Source organism: Catharus ustulatus, chromosome 3 (assembly GCF_009819885.2).
Source record: "Catharus ustulatus isolate bCatUst1 chromosome 3, bCatUst1.pri.v2, whole genome shotgun sequence".
Lineage (NCBI taxonomy): Eukaryota > Metazoa > Chordata > Aves > Passeriformes > Turdidae > Catharus > Catharus ustulatus.
This window is the reverse complement of record NC_046223.1, coordinates 10,997,856-11,022,803: the sequence shown is the minus strand read 5'-3', so window position 1 is coordinate 11,022,803 and position 24,948 is coordinate 10,997,856. Positions and strand designations below refer to the sequence as shown.

Sequence of the window (24,948 nt, the reverse complement as noted above, 5' to 3'; positions counted from 1 at the left end):
CAATTGTAACAGGCTGCAGTTCACAGTGAGCGACACAGCTCATGGCATGGAGGGGAAAACCTGGCGTTTGTTCCTGACCTCGTGAAGGAACCAGGAGATCACACTTATTTTTTCCTTTATTCAGAACCCATCACACAAACGCAAACTGTTCGCCAGGCAGACCTGGGCAAGGCCTCCTGGAAGGAGTAGAAGTTCTTCCGGGATGCCGAGCTATAGAATAACACAACATTCATGGCAAATAGAAGCTTTTAAGAGCTGCCTGATTTCGCTCAGTGCGAGGACAGAGAGCAGACCGCTCCCCGCGGTGAGGGCAATGCGTGAGGGGGGAAGCCGAGCGGTCCCTCAGGTGACCCGTCCCGCCTCGGCATCGGTAGGAGACGAACACAAAGAGCCGGCCTGGGAAGCTGGCAGCACCCGGGGAGAGTCGGGGCGCCTCTCGGACCGGGTTTCGGGGCCGCTTTGCCTCCCGTGTCCCGCTGCCCCCGCCGCCGCCATGGCAACCGGGGCGGGGCCAGCGGCGGGCGGGGCGATGGCGCGCGCTGACGGCTTCCGGCGTGCGCGCGCGGCGGGCGGCGCGCTCGGGGGGCCCGGCGGAGGTCGGGGCGGTGCCGGTGTCGCGGTCGGTGTCGGTCCTGGTGCGGAGCCGTGTCGGTGTCGCAGCGATGGACACGCTGGGCAGGAAGGTGGTGGTGTGCGACAACGGCACCGGGGTGAGTCTCTGCGGCCGGCGCCGGGACCCGCCCTGCTGCCGGGGCGGAGGGGAAGGGGAAGCCGGGCGACTCCCCCCAGAGCCGGCCCGGCTTCCTGCCGGCACCGCCCGCGGGCCGCGCCCGCCCGGCCCTGCTGCCGCCACCGGGCCCGGCCGCCATCCCGCGGCTCGCGCGGGCCCGCGGAATGAATGGGCGGGGGGATCCGGTGGCCCTCGGCCGGGTGTCCCCGTGTTCCCCAGCCGGGGCGCACCGCCGGGGCTCCGCGCTGCTGGGTGTGCTGTGCCCGCCCGCATCCCCTCGGCGTTCTCATTTTACCGTCAACATCCTGATTTCTCTACGTGACCTGAGCGAGTGTCGCTGTAGCAAACGAGCGTTTAGACGAAAATACCGATTTTTAAATATTCTGAATGAGCGCATTATGCATTCAGCAATCAGGATGTGTCCTGTGTCTGTAGGATTATTAGTTTAGGGAAGTGTTTGGGGGTTTTGTTGTTGGGGTTTTGTGGGGGATTTTTGTTTGATTTTGGTTTTTTTTTTTTGGGCAGCTGCTGTTCAAAATACAGCATCATCCTTTCCTTAATACCTCTCTGATCTGCCACATACCTCCAAATGGGCATTTTTTCAGTGAAAGATTTTCTCCCTATCCTTTCCACCTTTTCTGGCCTCCGTAAGCGTACAGGCACTTGCTGGAAATCCATCCTTTTGTCAGGCTGTGAGGCACCTTGGCAGGAAGTGAAAAAGATACCATTTTAAAGCAGAAGGAGATCAGATGCTATCGGTGGATATTTCCCCTTAGTATTTTTTTTTTTTTTTTTTAGCAATCTACTGTTTCCCTAGTAAAGCAGTCTTATGTGGAGGGTTACCTTAACTGGTGATATATTAAGATCTCTTGAATGGTAAAAAAGACTAAGGGTTTTTTTAATATGGACACTTGCAATAAAGAGGTGAGGTTTTTTTAATAAGCCTAGGAAAGAATAGTTGAGACAAAGGATGATGTTATTAGAGATTCAGCATCCTAAATTGGAGGGTTTTTCAATTAGCATTTTAAATTGTTAGAATGGTTTAGGAAGAAGAGCATCATATTTGACAGTTCAGGGATTTGACAGTTTTGATGTCTTCGTTAACTCTCATATAGCAAAAGTTATCTTTAATAGGGCTAGGGTTCAGAGTCAGTGGGTGCTTTTTACACTATAATTTAGAAAAAGGAAAGAAGAAAAGATAGCATTTTCCTGTTATAAAGGGGTATTTAAGCTACTTTATTGTTTGTTTGGTTTTGGTTTGATTTTTTTTTCTATTTTTTTTACTCTTTTTTTTTTTAAATATTCCTATTGTGAGGTCCAGATTTAAAAAAAAAAAAATCAGAGTTTCATCCATTGGTGTGGTCCTTTATAAGGCAATAATCACTGAATTGTAAAATTTATAGTGTATTGGTGGTGACAGCAGTATTGTGCCTTGGCTGACCTCAGGTGTGACATGGGGTAAAAGCAATTGTTCGAATCAGATTTTCCAAGCTGAGTGTACCACACAGATTTCTTTACAACCTAGGGTATCTGCATGTGCTGTTAATCCCAGAGACATCCTGAATCCATGCATTTTTTCCCTCCGTGAGTTGCACCAGCAGGATATAAATAACCATAGGAGTGGAAGGTGCCTTTATGGTGCAGGAGGAGGGGCCTGTGACACTTCAGCCTGTGTGGTTTTGGGTTGTGCTCGGCCTTTGGCAGAACAATGTGTGTCTGGAAGCCACAGAGCTCCTTGGGTGGGAGAACATAGTGTCAGAAGAAATTGTTAAGTCAGTCAACTCAAAATGTTTAAATTGATTTGGGATAATTGAACAAGGATTGGGATAACTAAGCTGGACAAAAATTCCCTTCAGTAAAACTTCTGCATCTCAATTGCATGTGGAGATATCAAGTACTTCATTATTGTCAACCAGTATTTTGACAGTAATATTTTTCCTATATGACAAGAAATGTCTTATTTCGAGTTACAGTAATTTCACGAATACAAGCTGCACTGAAGTATAAGCCGCATCGCCGGGTGTTGGCGAACATTTCGTTCTTTGTCCATAAATAAGCTGCACCTGAGAATAAGCCACTCTGTCATTCGCAGGGAGGACCCACGTGCAACAAAGTTGCCAAATAGTAACACAATTGCGGCAGGGCGGGGTTTACTGGCTCGGCTCGGGCCATGAGGGCTCGGGGCTGCCGTCAGGGCTGGGTGGCCCAGCTCAGCACTGCCGCTCGGCAGGGCCGCTCAGGGCCGGCCGCCATTGCCTCTGGGCTCGCTCGCCCCAGCCCGGCGCTGCCGCTTGGTGGCAGGAGGGGCACAGAGCCCGCCGTCACCCGTGGCAGCGGTGGGAGGCGGGGATGGAGCTGCCTCACTCCTGCGGCGGCAGCACGTGGAGATGGGAGCCCCCCGAGCCGCGGGGCCAGCAGCACGGAGAGAGCCCCTGCCTCCCCCCGGGCCACGGGGCCAGCAGGAGAGAGCTGCCCCGCCTTCCCCACCCCCTGTGCTGCCTTTAGGGAGCAGCTCCACCCGCCGCGCAACAGAGTAACCAATTTGTAACAACCGCATAAATGCAGGGTTTTACTGGCAGGTGGTCGACTTTGCAGTTTGCACTGACTCGGTTTGCACTCCCGAGGTTGAAAATGTCAGAAAATTATTCACATATTGGCCACTCCTGAGTATAAGCCGCATTTCCGGTGTGGGAGCAAAATTTTGGTCAAAATGGTGCGGCTTGTATTTGTGAAATTACTGTATTTTGAATATCTCACACTTTAAGGCATGATTAAAATTAAATCTCTTTCCAGATGTCAGAAATCTTATAGATAAAAAATTGAGAATATATTTGGAAAAATGAGATGAATTTTTTAACATTGGGATTGTCCTTGATATTACTGTTCTTGTTAGGGTGCAGTAGGACTTCTGGTGTATCAGGCTGCAGCCAATCTTTGAGGAAGAGGTGAGTGACTCAAAGGAAGTTCTTGCAACATGTTGTATGGGAGGCAGACAATGGCACCTCAAAGGTGTAAAGCGTTAGAGGTGGATGTTCTTATTGTTAGAGGCCAAATGGAAAGTTACTTATTGGCCTGTAAAATTACTGTAACTGTATTTAGTGTTTTTGTTTGAGACTTGCATCAGTGGAAAAGATCAAACACGGAGATCTGATAAGAATATTAGTATTCATTTTAAAACCAGTCATGTGACCCGTTTGCAAGCTTCCTCATTCTTTTCGTTTGAAAGAACACTTATACATGCAAGTTCTTAGTGTTTGATGACTCAGTAGGAAGTGAAAGACTCGGTATAAACCACAGCGAAATGGAGAAGAAACTATATATGGTAAAAATTCTTACATACGTGGTCTTGCACACAGGCAGGCTAAATAACTGTTCTTAGAACATTTTGAATGTACAGCAAATGTGTGCAAAAACAAATGATGATGAAGTCCTTGCAGAAATGGGTAAATTCATGGAGTGCTTGTGTTATTGTTGGAAACACGAGCATTGTACTGAAATTGTTCAGTAATTGCTGTGAGGGATGTGCATGGCAAGAGGTGGAAGAGAGACAAGTTCACTGTTCTTAAATTTGGTGAGTTTCAAACTGAGGGTGACAGAACAGTGGGCGTTTAATGCTGGGCCTTAGAAAAGAGAAGTATTTCCAGATTACTGCAGTTCATAACGTTTACTTGAAGATTTTGAAGGATTTCCTGGAAGGGACAGGAGGGAACAGTATTTTATGTTTCCTGTCCCCTTTAAAAAAATATAAAAGAGTCCAAAATTTATTTTTATGCAGTTCTGTGCCTCTACCTCTTGATAGTTTCACTGAGCCTGTTTCTTCAGCCATGATAGGCAATGTTAGGTCACAACAAACCTACTTAACAAGCTGAATATTCAGGATATTGTGAGGGAGAATACTAGTGGGGATGCCCTCATTGATGGGGAAGCTGACAGAGAAAGTTTACTTGTTCTTATTCTTACCTTCACCAAATTTTTACGTAGACTGGAAGGGGAAATGTCAATTTTGAAGGCAAGTTAAAATTCTGTCCTTTCTGTCTATGGCAGAGTCTGTCAAACTTTGTAAAATGCATTTTTTAAGGTTCTCTGTTCTGGACAGAAAGAGGTGGGAAACAGACTGTGAATGTCCAAGCTTAAACTTGTTGTAGTTCACATCGATTAAATCTGGTTTTGATTGTGGTTCAGGCTGGTTGGAGAAATGAAAATCTGTTTTTAAAATCTAGGATTTGTTAATTGCCAATGTAGTTAATTTCCCAGGAAGATGCATCAAGGTCTTAATGTAAAAAGAGGCTGGAAGTTACTATTCATATCAAATAGTAAGAATTTCTGTGGTTTTGTAGGTCAGCAGTTTTTAGGTCAGTATAGATGTATGTTATTCTGAGAGGTGCTGGGCCAAGAGGCGTTGATTTTTGTGCAGTAGTTTTGGTTACGTGCATCAGGGTTGCTATATAAATACTGGGCATTTAGCAGGGTTTAAAAGTTTGAGTAGTGGAGCTTCTTGAGGGGGTGTTCTAGGATTTTAAGTAATACATCTTTATTTAGATATTACTTATCCTGTTACTTCTGATTTACTGATGTGTTCAGGTTTGTGATCCAGAAGTGCTTGTGGCTGCACTTTGCTTTCTCATAGCAGCACTGTATTCTCGAATGCACAGGTAAGATCTGTACAGCTCCTAGGCATGTTTGCCATAGTATAACCAAAAGAATTGGTAAATACAGTAATTTCACGACTATAAGGCGCATCCTTTTGACTAAAATTTTGATCTGAACCTGGAAATGCGCCTTATAGTCCGGTGCGCCTTGTATAATGGACAAAGTTGCGAAATTTGCCAACCTGGAAGTACGAGCCAGGGGAGCCGGCGGCACTGCGACGCCGCCGAGCGGTTCGGGCTCCCGGCACCGTGGCAGGGCACGGGCACCTGGCACTGCGGTGCAGCGCGGGCGCTTGGCAATGCGGTGGGGCACGGGCGCCCGGTACCACCGCGCGGCAGAGTTGCCTGGCAACGTGGGGCAGAATGGGCTTCCGGCAGCACAGCGTGGCATGGGCTCCCGGCATCGTGGCGCGGCTCAGGTGCCCGGCACCAGCGGCAGCCCCGACCGGCATCGAACCCGCCCGACCCCACACCAAGCCAGTAAACCCTGCGATCATAGGATTCTGTTACTATTTTGTTACTTTGTTGTGCATGGCGTGGTTCCTCGCTGCAAAAAAAAAGTGCGCCTTATAGTCCGGTGCGCATTATGTAATGTACAAAGTTGTGAAATTTGCCGACTCCTGGAGGTGCGCCTTATAATCCGGTGTGCCATATGGTCGTGAAATTACTGTACTTGCATTTTCAGAATATTCCAGGTTTTAAGTGGAATGAGTGTAATGAGTTGTGTACACAGTATCATTCTTCTGGTATTCCAAACAGCTCTGCCTTTAGAGGGCAAGCACTGCAGGAGTGAAAGAAACGAGGGTCACAAAAAAGCAAAATAAAAATCCTTTCTCCCCTCTTTTACCCTAGCTTTAATTAAAATGTCTCTTGGCTCTTTCTGTAACTGGCTCTCTAAATTTCTTTCCACAGCAGGTGCCCTTTTTTACTGCAGTAAGGTGACTAAATATACAAGCAACAGCATAAGTGAATTTTCATGTTACCGTTAGTGTAATGACAGAATTCCTCTCAGCTGCAATTAGCTGTACTCTTTGCTGGGATAATTGTTCCAGTGGCAGTCTTCAGATCTTGCTTCAGAAAACTCAGTGAATATTTGGAAAATTCTAGCAGATGGCTTCTAAGACAACCTGCAGTGGATAATTGCATTTTGGGAAAGGGTCCCAAGGAGTTTGTGAATTGCCTGCTCTTGGAGGCTCCCAGCACCCAGCTGGTCCAAGTCCTGAACAGCCTGCTCAGAATTCAGTGGTGACTGGTTTGAGCCCAGCGTTGGATGAAACGGCTCCTGAGGTTCCCTCCAACCTGAGGGATCCCATGGTGCTGGATTACTGCTACTGCACCTCAATGGTTTGGTAATTTTGCAGATGAAAATATTTTTGTTCTGGTATGTTAATATAGTCCAGTATGCAAACTGTGCATCAGAATAAAAGAGGAGTCTTCTCTGTGTGAGCTGCAGGCAGAACATCAGAGTACAATACATGAAAATACACTATCAAAATAGGATAGCTGAAGAGCATAACCTGCTGATCCCCATGAACTAAACTTGTAACTTCTGCTGGCACATTTAAAGTTCATATTTTACAACTGAACTTCCTCTAGTGACTATATATTTTTTATTGTTCAGTAAATTGTCATTATTTTCTTAGTGTGTATATTATCTTGGAACCCAGTGATATAAAGCTTCCTTTTGTATATATTTGGATAACAAACTTTCAGAGCATCCTGTTTGGTGTGAACTGCCACCATCTGAGGTTTTGGTTGTACTGCTGGTTTTAGAAGTGCTTACTGCAGACTTTATCCTTAAAGGAAACCCTCAAAATTACTAAACTTTGAGAAATCCATCTGAATTGCTAGTTCACATTTGAGCACTTTTTATGAGAGTGTAAAAATTAAATTCACAAGGTTTTGGGGCTTTTTCTGGTGTGTAATTCATTATGCTACTGTGTGCTCTACTTGGAGAGGTGATTTAATTAGGTTTCATAAGGTACTCATTATAAGGTGATCCATTACAAAATTACAGATTTCAGGTTGCTAGAGGACTTTTTTATAGAGTGGCAAGAAATCCAAATTCAGATACTGGGATACTGGACTCTTTTACACCTTGCAATGTACTTATTAATTTTAAACTGTTTCTCAAAAATCTGATAGTCTTGATTCAGAAAACATTCTGGAAAATAATTTTGTTCAGTTTTAAAAATGTATGCATCATCTAAAACATGCAAAATTGGTTTGAAAGTGTAAATCAGTTTGGTTTCCAGTGGGGCACAAGCTCTTAAATATGGACTTTTAGTTTTTTACCCCAAACCAGGTTTCTATTTGTAAACAAAAGTAATGTATATTCTAATAAAATTATTCTTCCTTTTCAGTTTGTGAAATGTGGCTATGCAGGCTCGAATTTTCCAGAGCACATTTTTCCAGCTTTGGTTGGAAGACCCATTATAAGATCAACTGCTAAAGTAGGAAACATTGAAATCAAGGTAAATTTTTAAATTGTTATTTCTTTCTGATAAATAAAAATATTTAGAGCAGCTTTTGACTTCTGTAATGTTTGGAAATGTTTTTTCCTTAATTCTAATTTATACTGTTTCAGTATCTCTTGATTCATTTCTGTATTGGATTTTAGCCTGTCACAAACTACAAAGTTAAGAAGAGGGTAATCTAAGGCACTGAAGGCCTTCAGATAGTACACCTGAGGAGGCAGCAGGTAGGGCTCGAGTGGTTCTGGGCAAAAAGGGGCTTCAAATGCCAATATGCAAATGGTGTCAAGATTAGAAGGCAGAAATCAGAGAGAAGTGACTGACTGTCACCAGGCTGTACTGTGGGATTTTGAGACAATGCTGAAGAACTGCTGGAGCTTCCAGGTTTTTCTGTATGGTTTGCTTTCTACTCAGAGTTGATCATCTGTGATCTTGTATGAGATGTTTAACCTTGGTTGTGTTTGCGTTTCATTGTTTCTATGGTTTTCGTTTTCCTTTTGCTGTTGATGGACATAGGTGCTCCACACCAGTTAGAGATGGAGAGGCTCTGTTCAGGCTGCTTTGTCTTGGGGCATTATTCCAAGACATGGAGGGAGAACCACTGTTGGAGAATTCATATTCTGAAGTCCAGGGAGCTATAATTTTTCACTTATTTTGTAATTAGAGAGTAACACTTCAAATGTTATTAGTTGCTTCTGCTGTATAGGCTTCGGTAAATGTCTTGGCCCTGCTGTGGTCACATCCTCCCTTCTTGCTTCTAGTCACACAATTCTCACCTTGTGCTGGTCATGCTGCTTGTGCAGGCATGTTATGAGCTGCTTTAGTGAGCTGATCCAGCTAAAAAAGAGGGATTTCTTGGTCAGGTAAAGTAATGGCTGCTTTACTAGACCATTGTGCAAAGGCCATTTGGAGAGAAGGAGAAGCAGGGAGCAATGTGGAGCTGTGGAAGTGCCCACTTAGGCCAGTGAAGGTTAAGTAGGACCACACATACACAGGATTTCAATTTTGCTTTCCTTACTGGTTCTGAGCAGCAGTTAAGGAAGAGGAAAAAAAAATCAGTCCAGTCTTGTTCCTTATTTTTCAGAACCCTGTAATTGACAAGGAGAACTTGAATTGTTTGGTTTCTGCTTCTGCCTGTAAAAATGCTTCTGCTTCTGCCTGTAAAATGGTTGTGGGTTTGTCTTGTTACTATCTCAGTAATGCTTTACCTTGTATCAGCTGAGACAAGTTGGCTGAGAGGATAGAAATCTTTCCCTTTCACAGTAGAGAGGATTTTTTGGTAAGGAGACAGAAAACATAATCCTTTCTCTAGTAAGATTTGGGGAGAGGTATTTCTTTGCGTGTCTTCTTGAACTTAATGTGAGGAGCCTCCTTAAGGGAGGTCCTAGTAGAGTTTTATGAAATTATGCAGTAATTTATGAGTCTTAACTCCCCGCCCCCCAAAATTTTCTTGCATGAAATCTCACTGTTGAAGTTATGTTTTCTTTCCAGCTGATTCAATACAGGCTATCCTGCCAGTTTTGGTATCCTCTGATATCTGATAATTTAATATTTTTACAGATAACAGTGCTGCATTGAAAAGATAGGAGGTAGAAGTGGGTAATTGCTATAAGATCAGCAAAAGAACCTGTAAATGATCATCTCGCAGGCATTGCTGGTTTTCTGCTTGAGTATGGATCATGTGGGTGTATTTCAAAGAGTACAAACTGTCTAGATTTTTTTTATGAGTTTTATATCATCTGCCTATAATAGCTTGTCACCCTTTCTTAAGGAAGCTGTGTATCATGAGAAGAAATCCCTGCCACAGACACTTTGGGTATTCCAGTAGGATAATACAGTAGAAAGACTTGTTAAGTGTGAGTGCTGTTTTTCTTTGTGAGAATCTTGCAGATTTCCTAAAAAATGTATTTTAGCAGATGAGTTTCATGCCAAAATTTAATTCTAGGCATATGCTGTCAGTTCTTATGGGATAAGTTTAAAACTCAGTAAAGGAAACTGGAAAGGAGATTATCAGTTTAACTTTTCAAAACTGTTCAGGAAAGCTGCACTCCTGTGAAATCCAGAAACTCTGTGAAAGGAGCCTGGAAGCTGATCAAAACAGTGGTTATCCATTGAGTTACCAATTTCAAGTTGCTTTGACCATATTTTCCTTATGGATTCTTATTTCAGCTAGCAGCAAGGATATAGCTTTTTCCTCTTACTCAGGAATTCAGTTATTACTGGAATTATTTTGCTTAAAATTGCAACTAAAACCAGAAGCACAGATGCTGCTCTTGGCTTTTACTAACTTACTAGTCTGCAGCAGGTTTGAGGGGGTATTAAATCAGTATTAAGGAGTAGTTTTCAATTCTTGGATATACTAAGTGAATTTTTAAAACAAAATTTAAATGTAGCAATTGTCAGAGTTGGTGATGGTCAATTGTCCTGTGCAGTTTTTTCTAGTTCAGATGTGCACCTAGCCCAGGGTAAAACTCCACTGTTACACAATACACAGAATCCTATTTATGAGAGATAAGTAGATACACTGATCTTGTTTGCAGTCTAGGAAGCCTAAACATGACTTCCCGCTGGCATGTAACAATAGCTTCCTTTTAAGAGACAATTTAATCTGATGTCCTTATAATGTTAGTTTGGCCCTAACTAAACTAACTCAAATCATTTCCTGCTGTACATGCATCTCTTTTCAGCCTAATTCTACTGTATACTTAAAATAATTTGAGAATTTCATTTAGGCCTTTTCTGACTTTCTTGCTTCTACCTTTTCTTCACCTTTCTTGACCTGTTGAAGTAGAATAACAAAATGATGGTAAGTGAGGTGCCCCTGTGCTTTTTGTTTACCATTTTTGCTTCATGAGACCTAGTAGCTGTTATTTTTAAAATGCTATTCATTGTTTTGTCTTGTCTTACATTTTACATTTGAATACATACTTGTTTTGGACATTGTTCATTGCTTTGGTTTATTGGCAACTAATTAACGAGAATATTTTATGTATTGCTTTTAAACGCTAGTGTAACCTGTAGTTTTGCAAGATGCAAGAATAACATTGAAAGATCAACATGAACTCAGCGTCTTTAACAGCAGAAATTGCTATATTAACATTGCAAACCAAGAATTTGAAGAAATGGTCAGATTTCAGTTAGACAGGTATTACCGAGTACTGAAGTGGTGGAAACATTGGATGCCACAATACTGATTCCTCTCTGCAAATTTGGTTGTGTGTCCTTCCTCCTCCTCAACTGCCAAGTATACATGTTTGTTAGTGTCCTAGTTCTGATGTTCTCAAGAGAGAACAATTGTTCTGACCTTTAGCTTTGTTTTAAAAGGACGTGAAAGTTCTGTGCAACTTTCGTTTTGCACCTTTGAATAGTGGCTTTGCCTGGGCTATGTCCTGTTGGGCAGCTTAGAGCCTCAAAGAGCAGTGCACAAAAAAGGCTTCTGATTCTTCTAACTGATGGAGTTTGTGTTGTCTTAAATTCTCATGAGTAATGTGGTACATGGTGGAGTTCTCATAGTATGGTTTCACCAGAGTGCTTTTGATTGAAAGTGTTGGAGTCTTGTCTTCTGTACAGTTGAGAGTTAAAGCGTGATCTGCTGTGCAAGGGAAAACAAATAAAACACCTTGTCAGGGAGAGGGGGTGAAGGAGGAATGGTTTTACTTAAGTTATTTTCAATTAACTTCCTTTTTATATAGTCAACAGCAACTGCTTAGGTTACTTCTAAAATAGGCATTATAAACCGTATGCCAGATTTTTTTTCTTGTGCGTCTTTTTTTCCCTGGCATTGAATAGTAGGTTGAGTAACCCTCATGTCCACTGTGCCACAGCAACTGCATATGTTTGGATGAAGCAGCTAGCGTTTTTTTGGTTTTTTTTTGTTTTTTTTTTTTTTTTTTGCAATTAATGATATTAGGGACACAGAACTAATGGTTCCTAGAAATACGTTCTTACAGCCTAAGTGAGTCAGTGCAGGCTTCTGTAGAAAAGTATGGGATATAATGAGGAGCAAAGATAAGAAAGATGTTACTGTGCATACTTCCTGTGGGAAATACGTGGGAAAGGAGAAGATGTGATGATACTAATTCGAATGTGCAATGTTTGCATAACTAATGTTAATAAACAGATTGCTTAATCAGTGTGAAATGACTATACAAATTGCATTAGTTGGTTGTGTTTGTGCAAGAATGCATTACTGGGGTTTCTGGCTTGGGACTTTTGGCAAGGAACAGATGAGCTTAAATTTTATATTCAGATGTGTCTCTTCACACTCTATTGACACAGGCAATATGTAAACCATTGTTTCTTTTAATGTCTGGTGTGGAATTTATAATCTCTTATTTGCTTTTGCTCCTGTTCGGTATGCTTATTCACCACTCATTATTCCTTTTTTGGTATTGTGCACAGAAATTTGCAACATGCATGGAAAAATATTCTGCCAATCCCACGTACTACCCTTATGTGCTGTTTTGCATCTCTTAGAAATTAGTATTTGGTAAAATAATTTTGGAGGTGTCAATGGAGAAACATCTGTACTTACAAAGTCTTTATATCTCTATCTCTGACAGGGTTTATTGATTTCTTTAAGGTTAATTGGAAAAAATCAAATTAATAATGTTTATTTTGGAAAAGCTGTGGGATGGGTAAGAGCCAAATTTAAACATTACATGAAATATATTCTAATTCTCTCTTAAGTACTTGCAAATAATTAAAAAATGTGGGCATTGTTTAAGAACATATCTGGACACAGGCTGAAGCAGTTCACTGTGATTCTTGAGGAGTTTGGTGTTTGGTAAACTTTGTAAACACTGACATGTTTTTTTTATTAAAATTTTACAGGATCTTATGGTTGGTGATGAAGCCAGTGAATTACGATCAATGCTGGAAGTGAATTATCCGATGGAGAATGGCATAGTTCGAAACTGGGATGATATGAAGCACCTTTGGGATTACACGTTTGGACCAGAAAAACTTAATATTGACACAAAAAATTGTAAAATACTACTCACAGAGCCTCCCATGAATCCGACCAAAAATAGGGAGAAGATTGTGGAGGTATGTGTGTCTAGTAGGAGCTGATACACAGTCACTGGAGCATTGCTAAGCAATTCCTTGTTCCAGCAACATGCAGTGACTGCCTGAAGCAAAGCAGTTCTGTTCTCTTACCAAAACCCGTTCTCAGCCATAGGCATGAATGCTACTGTGCTTAAATTCAAACCAGCTGATCTCATTCACAAGCTGTAAGCAGGCTTCTTGTCTCAAGCATTAATAGCAGCATTAAAACACAGAATTGGAAATACATGTCTGTCTTCACATACCCAGGATGCGTTGATTACTAGCTGCTGGATGAATGTTAATTACTTCAAATGACTTGGACTTGTATAAGCCAGTAATGCAGAAGAGATTGGAGCTAGATGATGCTTACCAGATGGAGCAGTGTTGTTGGAGGTAGTTGAGACAAAGGTGTGATGACAACCAATGCACTAATCTTTAATTAGTGCTAGGGATTATCAATGAAAACCTTCTAAGAAGGAAAGCCTGGTTCTTGGATCCACAATCTCTGAGTGCTGCCCTGGGTGATCTAAGTTCCAGCTGAACTTTGTATTCAGTGTGGGTTGTCAGATATATATTGTTTACCTCCTGTACATGTCATGAAGACTCAGTTTTGAAGAGCAGTAGTGTTTGATGAGAGGAGAATGTTTTGTTTTCTGTTTTATTGAAATTTTTTCTCTTAAGTGTCATAGGTATTTTCAAATAATATGTTTGAATATATATAGTTCCCCAAATTCATTGCTTAGTCTGTTAAGAATTTATGTTTATCATGACCTTTCCTTTGAAATCCTTTTGATCTCACAGCTACAGTAGTGCTTTCTGCAACTTGGCAGTGGATACATTTGCACTAATCCTTTCTTTCAGTGGCCAGTGAGCAAATGAAGTCTAGCAAAGTTGGAAAACTTAAGTGAAAAAAAAAATTAGACTATGCAATCTAAATTCAGCATTTTTTTTTTTAGCAATTGTGGACATTAGTGTCCTATGACCTGAATATCAGTTAATGCAACACTAGTAATATCATGTACTGTACATCAGCCAGCTGTGGTGTGATAGGCAGAGCAGGTTATGCTGGATGGCCTCCACGTAACAGGAATGGCTCTGTTTCCTGTCTGTTTGTTTGCTTTTCAGTTGTTGACAATAGTGTTCTTGTTGCTGTTTTCCTGATAAATAAGAAAGGATGGATTTTAGTTATTCTCATGCCAAGTAATTTTATACCAAAAATTCAAGAGTCTAGCATGGCCTCTGAATTCTGATAGAATATTTGCATTGCTCCATTTGCCTTTTTAATACCACTCTGGAGACCATAGATGCTTAATCATGATGCAGAAGATTAGTGAGAATTAGAATCCATTTTTCTAAATTTAAATTTGAGTTGCACAGAAGCTCATTATTTCTATTAATGTTTTTAATGGAACACAATGTTATGAGAACTTGCAATATTTAGTTTAACTGCAATGTATTTTTACTCGTTCCATTTTTGACATGGCCTCCTCCTTTCCAGGGAGGCGAGCCCAGTATGAGGCAGAGGACTGAATGAAGATATTTCCTAAAGCCTGCAGTAAATATTCATAATGTCTACATTTTGGGATACAGTGCAGTAGATTTTAGAAGAAAAGCTTGGTCATCTGATCCATATAAGGATGATAGATAATTACATGTGCTGTCCTTCATTCTGTTTTCAGTAATTTTCTCTCCTGATTTCATCACTTTGTCAGACTCACCTGCAATAGTAAGGCAGCAAGTGTTCACGTGTCAGCTGTATTGTTTGTATTGTATGTTTAAAAAGTGCTTTTCCTTTCATAGCATGTACAAGACCCGGGTTGCTCCTCAGCTTAACAGCGTTTGCTGTTTGTCTGCTGCACTCTTATTGTGTAACACCTTCAGAAGCAGCCAGACTGAAGTAGCCAGTCAAGAAGCTGTAGAGACATTCAAGCGCTTCATCTAATCCAACCTGAGATTCCTTATATTTTTTTCCCGGTTTTTAATTCTTCCTTTTTGTACCCAGTTAGAACATCATTTTGTAGGTAATCAAAAATCTGCTGTTATGTGAAGAAGAATCTTTTCAGGGAAACACATTGCTCAATATTTATATCTTAAGATTTGTTAACATGCATACCCTCTGTCGACACATTTTCCATGTCAAAGAAAGTAATGCAGAGGAGAAACCATTTATTTTTTCTTGAACGAAAGAATGACAACACTGCCAAAGGTTATAAAAAGATTTTCTAGAGGTCTGTAGGGTTTGGTACATGTGAAGGCAGTAACTAGTGCAATTGAATATTGATTTTGTTGAATGAAGGTGATAATTTAGATTTTTCTTATATTATTTTTTCATTTAATAAGTACTCTGGTTGTTTGAAAATATCCATTGGAGTAGTGTCGGGTTTAGACAATGACTACTCAAAGGGGATCTATTTTGAGTTGCTGCCCTTTCAACTGTTCCCTTTCTGTTCCTTTTCACACTGTTCTAATGGAGGAGGTTCTTTAAATAGTTCAGAATTCTAAAATTGTCAGGCATCAGCTTTTTTTCTTCAAAAATATTTAGATATCTTTTACTTGAGCTGTGGAAGCACTTAGGATTCAATCAGTTTCTAATCCTAGAAGTTGCAGAAGGGTTCAGAAAGATGCAGGGTAGCAAAAGCAAAACTTCTGTATGTGTTGGAATAATCAGAGTTCATCCATCTTTCCTGGTAAAGCTTATTGAGGGGAAAACTGCTGTACAGCATTATTTGTTTACTTGGCCTTTTCTTCTGTTTAGGAAGAAAACAAGATCCTATAAACTCTACATCCTTTAATCTTAGCCTGCTTCTTAACTGAAACTAGTTCAGTTATGAGGGAAACCTAGTGTACAAGTCGAGGAGTTACTTTTTCTGTTTCAGTATGAATTCTGAAACCTACAGTTTTCTCTCTGTAGTAGATTTTACACTAAATTTAGAAGTTTGTCATTGGTTGCCCTTTAAAGAAGAGAAGAAGGTGGTCCAGTTCCAGAGAACAACCTGTGATACTGGGCTTATTCTAGACTAAGATATGAAGGAGTCTGGTCTTTATTTGACATAGTGTGCAATTGTACGAAGTCTGTATGGCTTAATATGAAGAATGAAAAATGCCTGAACTCTTTTTAAAGCAAGTATTGCTTCCCACTCCTTAAGCACTTTGGAAAAATGAAAATTTGTGTAAAACTGCAAAAATTGATGTGTGGGTTTCTTGTATTTGCTTTTGTTGCTTAACGGATGTGGACTATTTCATCTGGCTTGTCTACTGTGAACAGGTAAGGTACAGAACTGAATGTACTTGCTACTGTCCCAAAGCACATAGGACTCTAATGTTCATGCAGAATGTGTGATGAAAATTCTTGGAACTGTTTTTGATTAGTAAAGTACAAAATTCTAGACATACAGTTTTCAAACACCAATGAAATTTCTCTGGGGTATTTGGCCTGTTTTGGAAACTGATTTTTGCCTTCATCTTACAGGTTATGTTTGAGACATACCAGTTTTCTGGGGTGTATGTAGCCATCCAGGCTGTTCTTACTCTGTATGCTCAAGGTAGGCAAAATTAACCTAAAATTTCTTTAGTTTCCAAATGTGTTGCTGAGCTAAAGTACTAACATGGCATCCAGTACTAGCTGGATCTTGGCCTTAATTCCATGCTGTTCTCTAAGGAAGCTCAGCTCTGACTGACAGCTTGCTTTTTGTTTTGAGGAACTATTGATAGGTACCATCTGTTGGTGTTATTTTCATGGAAAAATGCAAAAACCTGGTTCCTCAAAACTCTTACTGTTTGAGGGTGTCATCATTTTGCCTTTGGCATCAAGTCTTAATGGCTTACTTTGGATTTTCTGAAAAAGGAAGAACTTTTTACCATGAGTAAGAGAGTATTTTCAAGAAGGTGGTCATGTGACTTTTGCACTATTTTTCAGGGGAAAAAAAATAAAAAGTTGAATCTTTTGCTGTAGCTAAACTAAATTGAAATGGTCCTTAGCCTGAGCAGAAAATTATGGATTGACTGAATTCAATGGAAGTTCTGTCATTGACTTCAATCCATCTAGGATTTTAAGAGGTTACTCAAGGACATCAGTTCTAATACTATGACTCCTTGCATCTGTTTGTTGGTGACTTGATGTATGTAGCTGTCACATAGCAGGACATAAATATCCATATCCATTAACATGTCACTGTAGCGTCTCTGTCCAGGATTAAAAAGCAATGAGGTGCTGGAAGGGTGGCTCTGCCATACAAGTCAACATAACTACTTGAACCAAAACCACTTTTGCAAACCTGAATATTAATTTTGCTTGCTGCAATCTGTGCTCTTACATTTTTCCCCTTGGTTTTCTTTGGTTTGATTCTTTACAAATATTTAAATGACATCTACAGTCTTAGTCTGCCGTAATTGTACATACACCTTACTGTTTAGCGCTCAGTTACTTTGTGAATAACAGAATGTGAGACAACTTAGAGCAGTTTGCAGTATTTCTACATACCTTCATCTAAACCAAAGCTGAAGACCTTCTGAAATGTAAAAATCGAGGGGCACATAAATCAAACATTTGCTTTTGAAAATTAAAAAAAAATGTCCTTTAAAACATCCTACTTATTTATGTTACTCCAGAGGTACCTCATTTCAGTGCACCACTCTTCTTAAGGAGAGACTTAAGGTCTCTCCTTAAAATACGATTTTTTGCTTTAGGTAGCTTGCGAGAAACTATAAAACTGTTTTCTGATCAACTTTCACCATTTGCCATTTAAGTATAGAAACTTCTGTTTCTACATGTTCACGATAGCTGTTTTTATACCTTAGAATTTATTTGTTTGTGTTAAGCTTTTTTTCATGAGAGTTGAGTTTTTTAGTCTACGAAAGTGGATCTCATTCAGCCTAATACCACTTGTGTGAGGGGTTATTAGGCATGTGCTGTATAGCCCAAATATTGATCTCTGCCTTACAAAAGTATTTGGCATTTTGAATACCAGTAAAAATCAAGTCCTAAGAATTTAACAAGGTAAACTTGTGGCTTGAATATCTCTAGATTTCTTCATATTTCAGAAATTGATACTAGATTGCACAGCTGAATCTGTGGAGGAATTTGTGCCCCTATAAGAATTTAATGAGCGTAGATAGTCCCTTTAATTAGAGTGCAATTTAAGATGCCAGAACACCACATAAAATCATTAGTGTTAGAGTTCTAAACATCTAGGTAAAAGTAATGCTTAAAAAAAAAGTTTGAAAGCATTTGTTACTATAAAAACCTAAATTGTTTAATATCTAATGATGACTGAGGGAAGAGAGGGTGTATCAGTTTACAGTGAAAAATCCTACCTTATACTCGCTGCTGTTCTGCTCTGTTTATGGAAGTACAATAAAAGTTATGCTTCCCTCCCATTCTTTTAGGTTTGTTGACTGGTGTTGTTGTGGACTCTGGAGATGGTGTGACTCACATTTGCCCAGTGTATGAAGGTTTCTCCCTCCCTCACCTCACGAGACGGTTAGATATTGCTGGGAGGGACATCACTAGGTACCTCATTAAGGTAAGCTGGGAGGGTAGAGGGTTTAAGGTTGAGGCTGGTATCTGTGGTATGTTGGTTCAAGTCAAAATCCCTCGATAGCAAGAAACCACTATATATTTTCCCTTTATTATTCATATGTAATGTTACTTCAGTCTATGCTAATTGTCTTTCCTCATCTGAATCACGTGATAATATTGATGATATTGTTATTCAGAGACATCACATTTTCTTAGTGGCAATCTTGTAGGAAGGGAATTTTTCCTTCCCTATTTGGGAAGGAAAAGCTTGAAAGTTGGCTTTCTCAATACCTAAAGTGAAAGCTAAATTGTATTCTCTCTGTTCTATTCATCTGTTTTCAGAAAGACTTTCTTACAATGTGGGAAATAGTGTAGTGTTTCTTCCCTGATTATTAAATAAGAGAGCATGTTTGATAGACAATTAATTTTTTTGGGTGTTTTAAATATAAGCAACATCTTAGATTGACAAATCTTATGGTTAAAGTGGAATATGGGAATGTTCTGAAGTGAAGTTCTAAAGATAAGAATTATTGTGGGTTTTTTTTCATTTGTCTTTGTGCTGTTTATGCTGAAAATTGAAATGATGAAGAAAATTTCCCATTTGGTGTAATCCTGCTGCTTTCCTGGGGATAATGGATATACTGGGACATATTTGTCTTAATACCCAAATTTGCAGCTAAAAAAGGGAGGTAAACAGAGATAGGTGTTTAAATACCCTCTGCTGAGAGATCTGGACTGTTCCTCTCATTTCCTGCTAACCTGCTGTCTCCCTCCAGCTCCTCTTGCTGCGAGGTTACGCTTTCAACCATTCTGCTGATTTTGAGACGGTTCGCATGATCAAGGAGAAGTTGTGTTACGTGGGATACAACATTGAACAGGAGCAGAAGCTGGCACTAGAGACCACAGTTCTAGTTGAATCATACACGGTGAGTGTCTCAAGACAGCTTTCCTTGTTCTAAACTTCCTAGGTTTAAACTTAGGTAGCATTTAGCTTTGATTCCTTCACAGTTTTTCTTGGCAGTAGCTCACCTCAGCCTGTAGAATCAAATTAATTGGTTCTGTGAAAGTCTTCTACAGGCTTTTTTAAATTCAGATTTTCTGTAAGATTTTGTACTCATTTTTGTCATTGTAGATCTTTGAAATTTAAATATTACAGTAAAGAAATTTGTAGAGAAAGTGGACTTACTCTAGCGTATGAAATTGTTTCAGCTTCCTTCATCCATGCAGCAGTGAGACATGAGACTCATATCTGGTGTCAGGAAAGGTAAAATTGCTCTTAGTCAAAACTTTGTGATCACAGCTGGAAAAATTTGCAGAAAAGCATTATTCTTGCTGTAAGATAATTTTTAAAATTAATACTAGGAGTTGGTATTGGAAGGAAATATTTGGTAGGTCAGTATCAATGTGTCTGGTCCCTAATGTCTCCAAGTGAATTGCACGGTGATTAAAGAATTTGTATATTCGTTCAGTACTGCTGAGCAATTTCTTGCAGTGCTGAGAATTATCAACAATTTCCTGTGTTAAAACATTTGGGAGCAATGTAGGTCATTTCCTCTTGGTTTTTTTTTAGCATTCAAGTGGCTCAAAGTAGTCTTTTCAATGGTGTTGTTTCTTCCCTAGCTCCCAGATGGCAGGATTATCAAAGTTGGTGGAGAACGGTTTGAGGCACCAGAGGCTCTCTTCCAGCCTCACTTAATCAATGTCGAAGGGGTTGGTGTGGCTGAATTGCTGTTCAACACCATCCAGGCTGCTGACATTGATACCAGGTAAGAGCAGAGCATTTAAAATCCTTGATCTGGGTGCAGGGGTGATGCAAGAACTGCCTTCAAAGTAAAAACTTTTGCTTTAGACGCTGTGTGCTCCTGGGGAGAAGTGTATATACTGAAAGTGGGGCTCAGGCTGAGCTTTTGAAGCTTAACAAGTTGTCTAGAAGTTATTTCGGTAAGAGTGAGCAAAGAGAAAATCTTGAAAGCACAGTATTTTTTTATTTCTTCTTTCTGGGAAAGCATGAGCAAGTCTCCTGAAATTGTGCAGTCTATCTTTGTGCAGTAGTAGTAGTTTTTTAGATTTGTATTTACTCCCCTGTCAGTACAGGTACCTATCGTAGTACAGAGTAAACTATACAACATTACAAAGACTGGTTTTTTTTTTTTGGGTCAGATCTGAATTCTACAAGCACATTGTGCTGTCTGGAGGGTCCACCATGTACCCGGGGCTGCCTTCACGGCTGGAACGGGAACTGAAACAGCTCTACCTGGAACGAGTTCTGAAAGGAGATGTGGAAAAACTCTCGGTGAGTATCGGGTGGCTGCTGCACCCAGGGGCGCAGAGGCTTCCCCTGGGTCCCCGCTAGAGGGAACCAAGTGGTCAGAAATGATGGAGCCTGCGGGTCGCCCTCCCTGCAGCTTGCAAAATCGCTGCCCCTCCTTCCTCACACCCCTGCCTTTGCTTTGTACATACTTGCAGTAAAATTACCTTCTAGACCCTGCTAGTAGCTGGTAATTCCTGAAGTCTTCGGTTGATTCGAATGTAAAATAGGCTGATAAATACCAGGACACAAACTGCAATGTTGGTTAAACAAAGCTGAGGAGATTCTGTGCCTTAATGTTGTCATTGAGTAAAAAAAAAATACTACTTTTTTTTCTGTGAAAGTTTTGGTTCATACTTCAAGTGAAATATACTCAAAAGTGAGAGAGGCTAGAGTTCTAGCACTGTTTCAGGTGGAGTAAGTTTCCTTTTTCCATTGGTTACTGTGATAAGCAGGCAACAGCCACACACCTTCTAGAAGGAACAGTGTGTTGTTTCTAATACTGAACTGAATTGAACCTCCCTGGTTCTTAATACAGTGTTCTCTGAAGCTCTTCTTGGAATGACTCAATTCCACATGTTTTACATCTGAGACAGTATTTCAGTCATAGCTTTGTACTCATTTTTGCTCTTAAAGTTAGAGCTGTAGCACTAAAGAAGTTAAGGGAATATTAATTAGTTAGGATGGTTTAGATTGTGTAAATTGGTATAATTCTGAAATATTTGTGATTTGATGATCTGGTGACTTCTGATAACTTTGGCCATCAAATATTAGGAATTATTTCACTTTTAATAGTGTTCCTGAAATGCAGAAATTGGGTCTTTAATTTTCTGTCACTGTTCTGAATCCTGGGCTTTTTGTTGATACACTGAAAGTACAATTTTTGGGCAATTGTCAGTAGCTGTGTGCAATTTCCAATGCAAAGTCATTATTTTACTTCGGTTGCGCAAGCTGGAAGCTTGCATGGAGTGCCCTGTGCTAACATTTCGATTCTTTAGTTGCATTTCTCTCACTAGACAGTTTCCACTTCATTGTTTTGGTGAAAAGCCCAATTTTATTTTTCAAGGCTTTGTTTCAACAATCGTAGTAACACTTTCTTTTCTTTATCTCAGAAATTTAAGATCCGAATCGAAGATCCCCCTCGTCGGAAGCACATGGTGTTTCTGGGGGGTGCTGTTCTAGCAGACATCATGAAAGACAAAGACAACTTCTGGATGACCCGACAAGAATACCAAGAAAAGGGAGTGCGTGTGCTGGAGAAGCTTGGTGTGACTGTTCGATAAATCCCAAAGCTTGTTCCCATCACATGTCTAAAGCTTTTTTCTTTCATTGCCAATCTCTGAACTCACTCAGCTACATGCTATGGAAAGGCCTATCTGAGGCCTTTTGACCCAAAAACGTCAGGTTTTGTTCTGGTTTCTTGGGGTAGCTTTTGTTAAATGTTTCTTAATGTGGCTAAATTTGACTATTAAATTTGACCACTTCCTTGCAAACAAAACGGAGCAAGAGCAGCCTGTCTACTTCATTGTTCCCTCCCAGTAGGCAGTTGGGTAATTCTGGTAGGCTTTTTCTTCTGGGTTTATTGCTGTAGTCCTGCTAGCTTTTGTCTCTAGTTCACAAGGGGTTGTGTGCCTTTTTTAGCATAAGAAAACCTTTAAACAAGAGTTTTTTGCTATTGGATCATTGTGGTGGTTATCTTTGCATCTTTATGCCTCTCTCTACGTTAAGTTTGTTTTTCTTTTTTTTTCTTTCCTGCAATTAGGAATTTTGATTAAACATTGTTAAAAACTAGTTGAAGTAGCTGGAATTACTTTAATACACTGTTTCGATGTAATGTGGTTTCACATGCACTGCTGCCTAAACTGGCTTCTGAGTGGTTCATCCTTGAAGGTGGTGGTGGGGCCTTCAGACTGTATTTCTCTAAGTGGGAATGTACAGTTGCCACGAATGCAGAAACACCTGATGTTCTGGCAATTGTACATTTGTGGCCTTAGGTGTCTTTTTTTCTGGAGAGAGGAGACAGGTTTGAGCTGTGTTTCTTTTTTATTAAGGGACAGCTGGGGGGGTCAGCCTGACCAAAAATGCCTCTTTTTATAACTAAATTTTGGTACCATGTTGTCTCAGCATAGGAATCAAGAATGTTAAATTAGCTATTCTTTAATTGTTGAAGAAACTTAGATATGCTGAGACAGGAGCCTCTAAACTTATTGAAGAGATTTCATACTTTCAGAAATGCTTGTGAAAACTGTATAAATATTTAAAGCCCCAGAACTAAGTTTTAAAAGTCTGATGTTTTAAGTGCTTGTATGTACATCAGAAGCACTTCCATTAAACTTTACAAGTATGTTAATCTAGTGCCAAGTAGTTACTGCAAATGAATATTTCAATGACCAGTGTTTATTGCAGCAAGCAGATATTTATAAACAACCAGTGGCAGTAGGTCATAAAGAATGACTTATATTTGTTCCAGTTAAGAATAATATTGGAATAGGAGATGTTGGTTGGTAAATAGCCACAATTCATTTTATCCAGTTCTTGATTTTTGATACTTAACATGGGATGGGGAAGGAAGTGAAAACCAATGATGAAAATGCTGTTTCCAGAAAGTACATTAAAGCTGAGTTGTTCTAAAAAATAGAAGTTGTCACTAGTAATTATCAGCCACCTTCTCCGACTATAGTTGCCTGTTTGGTTTTTTTTCTTCCTACTAGTACTGGTAACTATCGTTGCAATAAAATCTGCCTTACATTAAGCATAGCAAAAACTGCTTGCATACAAATGCTAGCTAGACTTAGTTCTAGTTTGCTTTCCATAGAAATATTATATTACTTCTTACTGGTTTTCAAAGCCTACCATAACATTTAAGCATGAAGTCGAGATCTGCTTTTGGCTTCTAAACCTTGGAATGTATGAGAGATGCTTTCATAGAGTTGCCATTTGTCTACATCTTTACATTAATAATTGACCCCAGAAACATGGAAATACTAAACTCCCTTGGACTCTTAAAATGTGCTTCCTTTCTAAATTGAGCAGACAGCTTCCTTTGGCTGAGTGAGCCAAAGGGGCTGAAACTATGTCTGCATTTCTTTAATAACAAGACAGTCGCTATAGTATTGCTAGTAATGACCATTTAATTATAGGTGGGTGGGGTTTTTTGCAGCTATATTTACTCTTGACTTGAACAATATGAATTTACAGGCATGCCGGTCGTGCCTCAGTGCATGCACTTAAGCAGTTACTAGATTTTTGGGGACATGAATGTAAGGGGTACTCTGAATTCCTATAGTCTTCTAAACATTTAATACACAAGACTTAAAAATGCTATGGGCTTACTTTAGAGCTATGATTTCTCGTGTGACTGTCTCTGGGCTTTTCAGACAGTGTTGGGAATCATGGAAATAAACCAAAGAATGACTGAAAACCTTTTTAAAAATGACAATCTGTCATGTGGTTTTTCAAATCTAGACCTTGACCCTGCAACCCCTTTTCTAAACCATCTTCTGCCCTGTCCACTGGCTTCAGTGAGGTATGTGCATGTTTGAGTAAAGGTTTTGGAATTTAGCCCCTTCACTAGAGAACTTCACAGCACCATGAGTAATAAATGTCAGTTGATTGTGGAGAATCTTGGGTTTCCATGGAAACCATGTATATATTAAAAAAAGCAACTGGCATTTTAAATTAACTGTGATCATGGATTCAGAGGAGCACATTTGTAATCCAAATACTGAATGGGATGTTCCAGTTGTGCTCAGTGGTGGGTCTCCATGTATGTGTTTGCACACACAGGAGCGTTGTGTGTGTGTTCTCTCAGCTGACAGCTTCAATACTGCTATGAAAGCAATCTGGTTTTAAAGTTTTTTTGAAGACCAAATAACTTGAATTGTATTTGCAAAATGCTTCAGCTCCTATAAAATTAGAATAGAAGATGCCGCATCAGTTGTAAGTTTTTTGGGAACATCCTATTTTTAATGTTAAGCTGCTTCAAACCCTCCCCTCCCCCAATGTTCTAGGATGTTAACCAATGTAACACAGATGGCTTTTTATACAGTTCTGAATAATGTTAACACACAACACTGGTTGAAACCATGAATGGAAATAAACATCTATTTAAATTGACAGGTCTTTTCAATACAAAAATAAAATCAGATTTTTTTCAAAGTAGATTATGTTTGCTTTGTTTCCTTTGGGAAATCACAGTTCTGTCAGTTTTTCTCTAACTT

General features: G+C 40.0%; 1 protein-coding gene across 3 annotated transcripts; it reads left to right on the top strand.

The window, feature by feature from the left end:
* Positions 1-564: 564 nt before the first annotated feature.
* Positions 565-24,889, top strand: ACTR2 (actin related protein 2). Of its 3 annotated transcripts, XM_033055611.1 has the most exons (10): positions 576-710; positions 7,743-7,853; positions 10,645-10,659; positions 12,687-12,902; positions 16,372-16,444; positions 18,288-18,424; positions 19,197-19,346; positions 20,041-20,186; positions 20,581-20,713; positions 21,841-24,889. In XM_033055611.1, exons 1-10 carry the CDS (start codon positions 663-665, stop codon positions 22,009-22,011), a joined length of 1,200 nt encoding a protein of 399 aa, XP_032911502.1. In that variant the 5' UTR covers positions 576-662; the 3' UTR covers positions 22,012-24,889. The 3 variants fall into 3 exon arrangements, with proteins under 3 accessions (XP_032911503.1, XP_032911502.1, XP_032911504.1); XM_033055612.1 differs by lacking the exon at positions 10,645-10,659 and having other exon boundaries at positions 565-710; XM_033055613.2 differs by lacking the exon at positions 576-710 and having other exon boundaries at positions 7,832-7,853; positions 10,642-10,659.
* Positions 24,890-24,948: the final 59 nt, after the last annotated feature.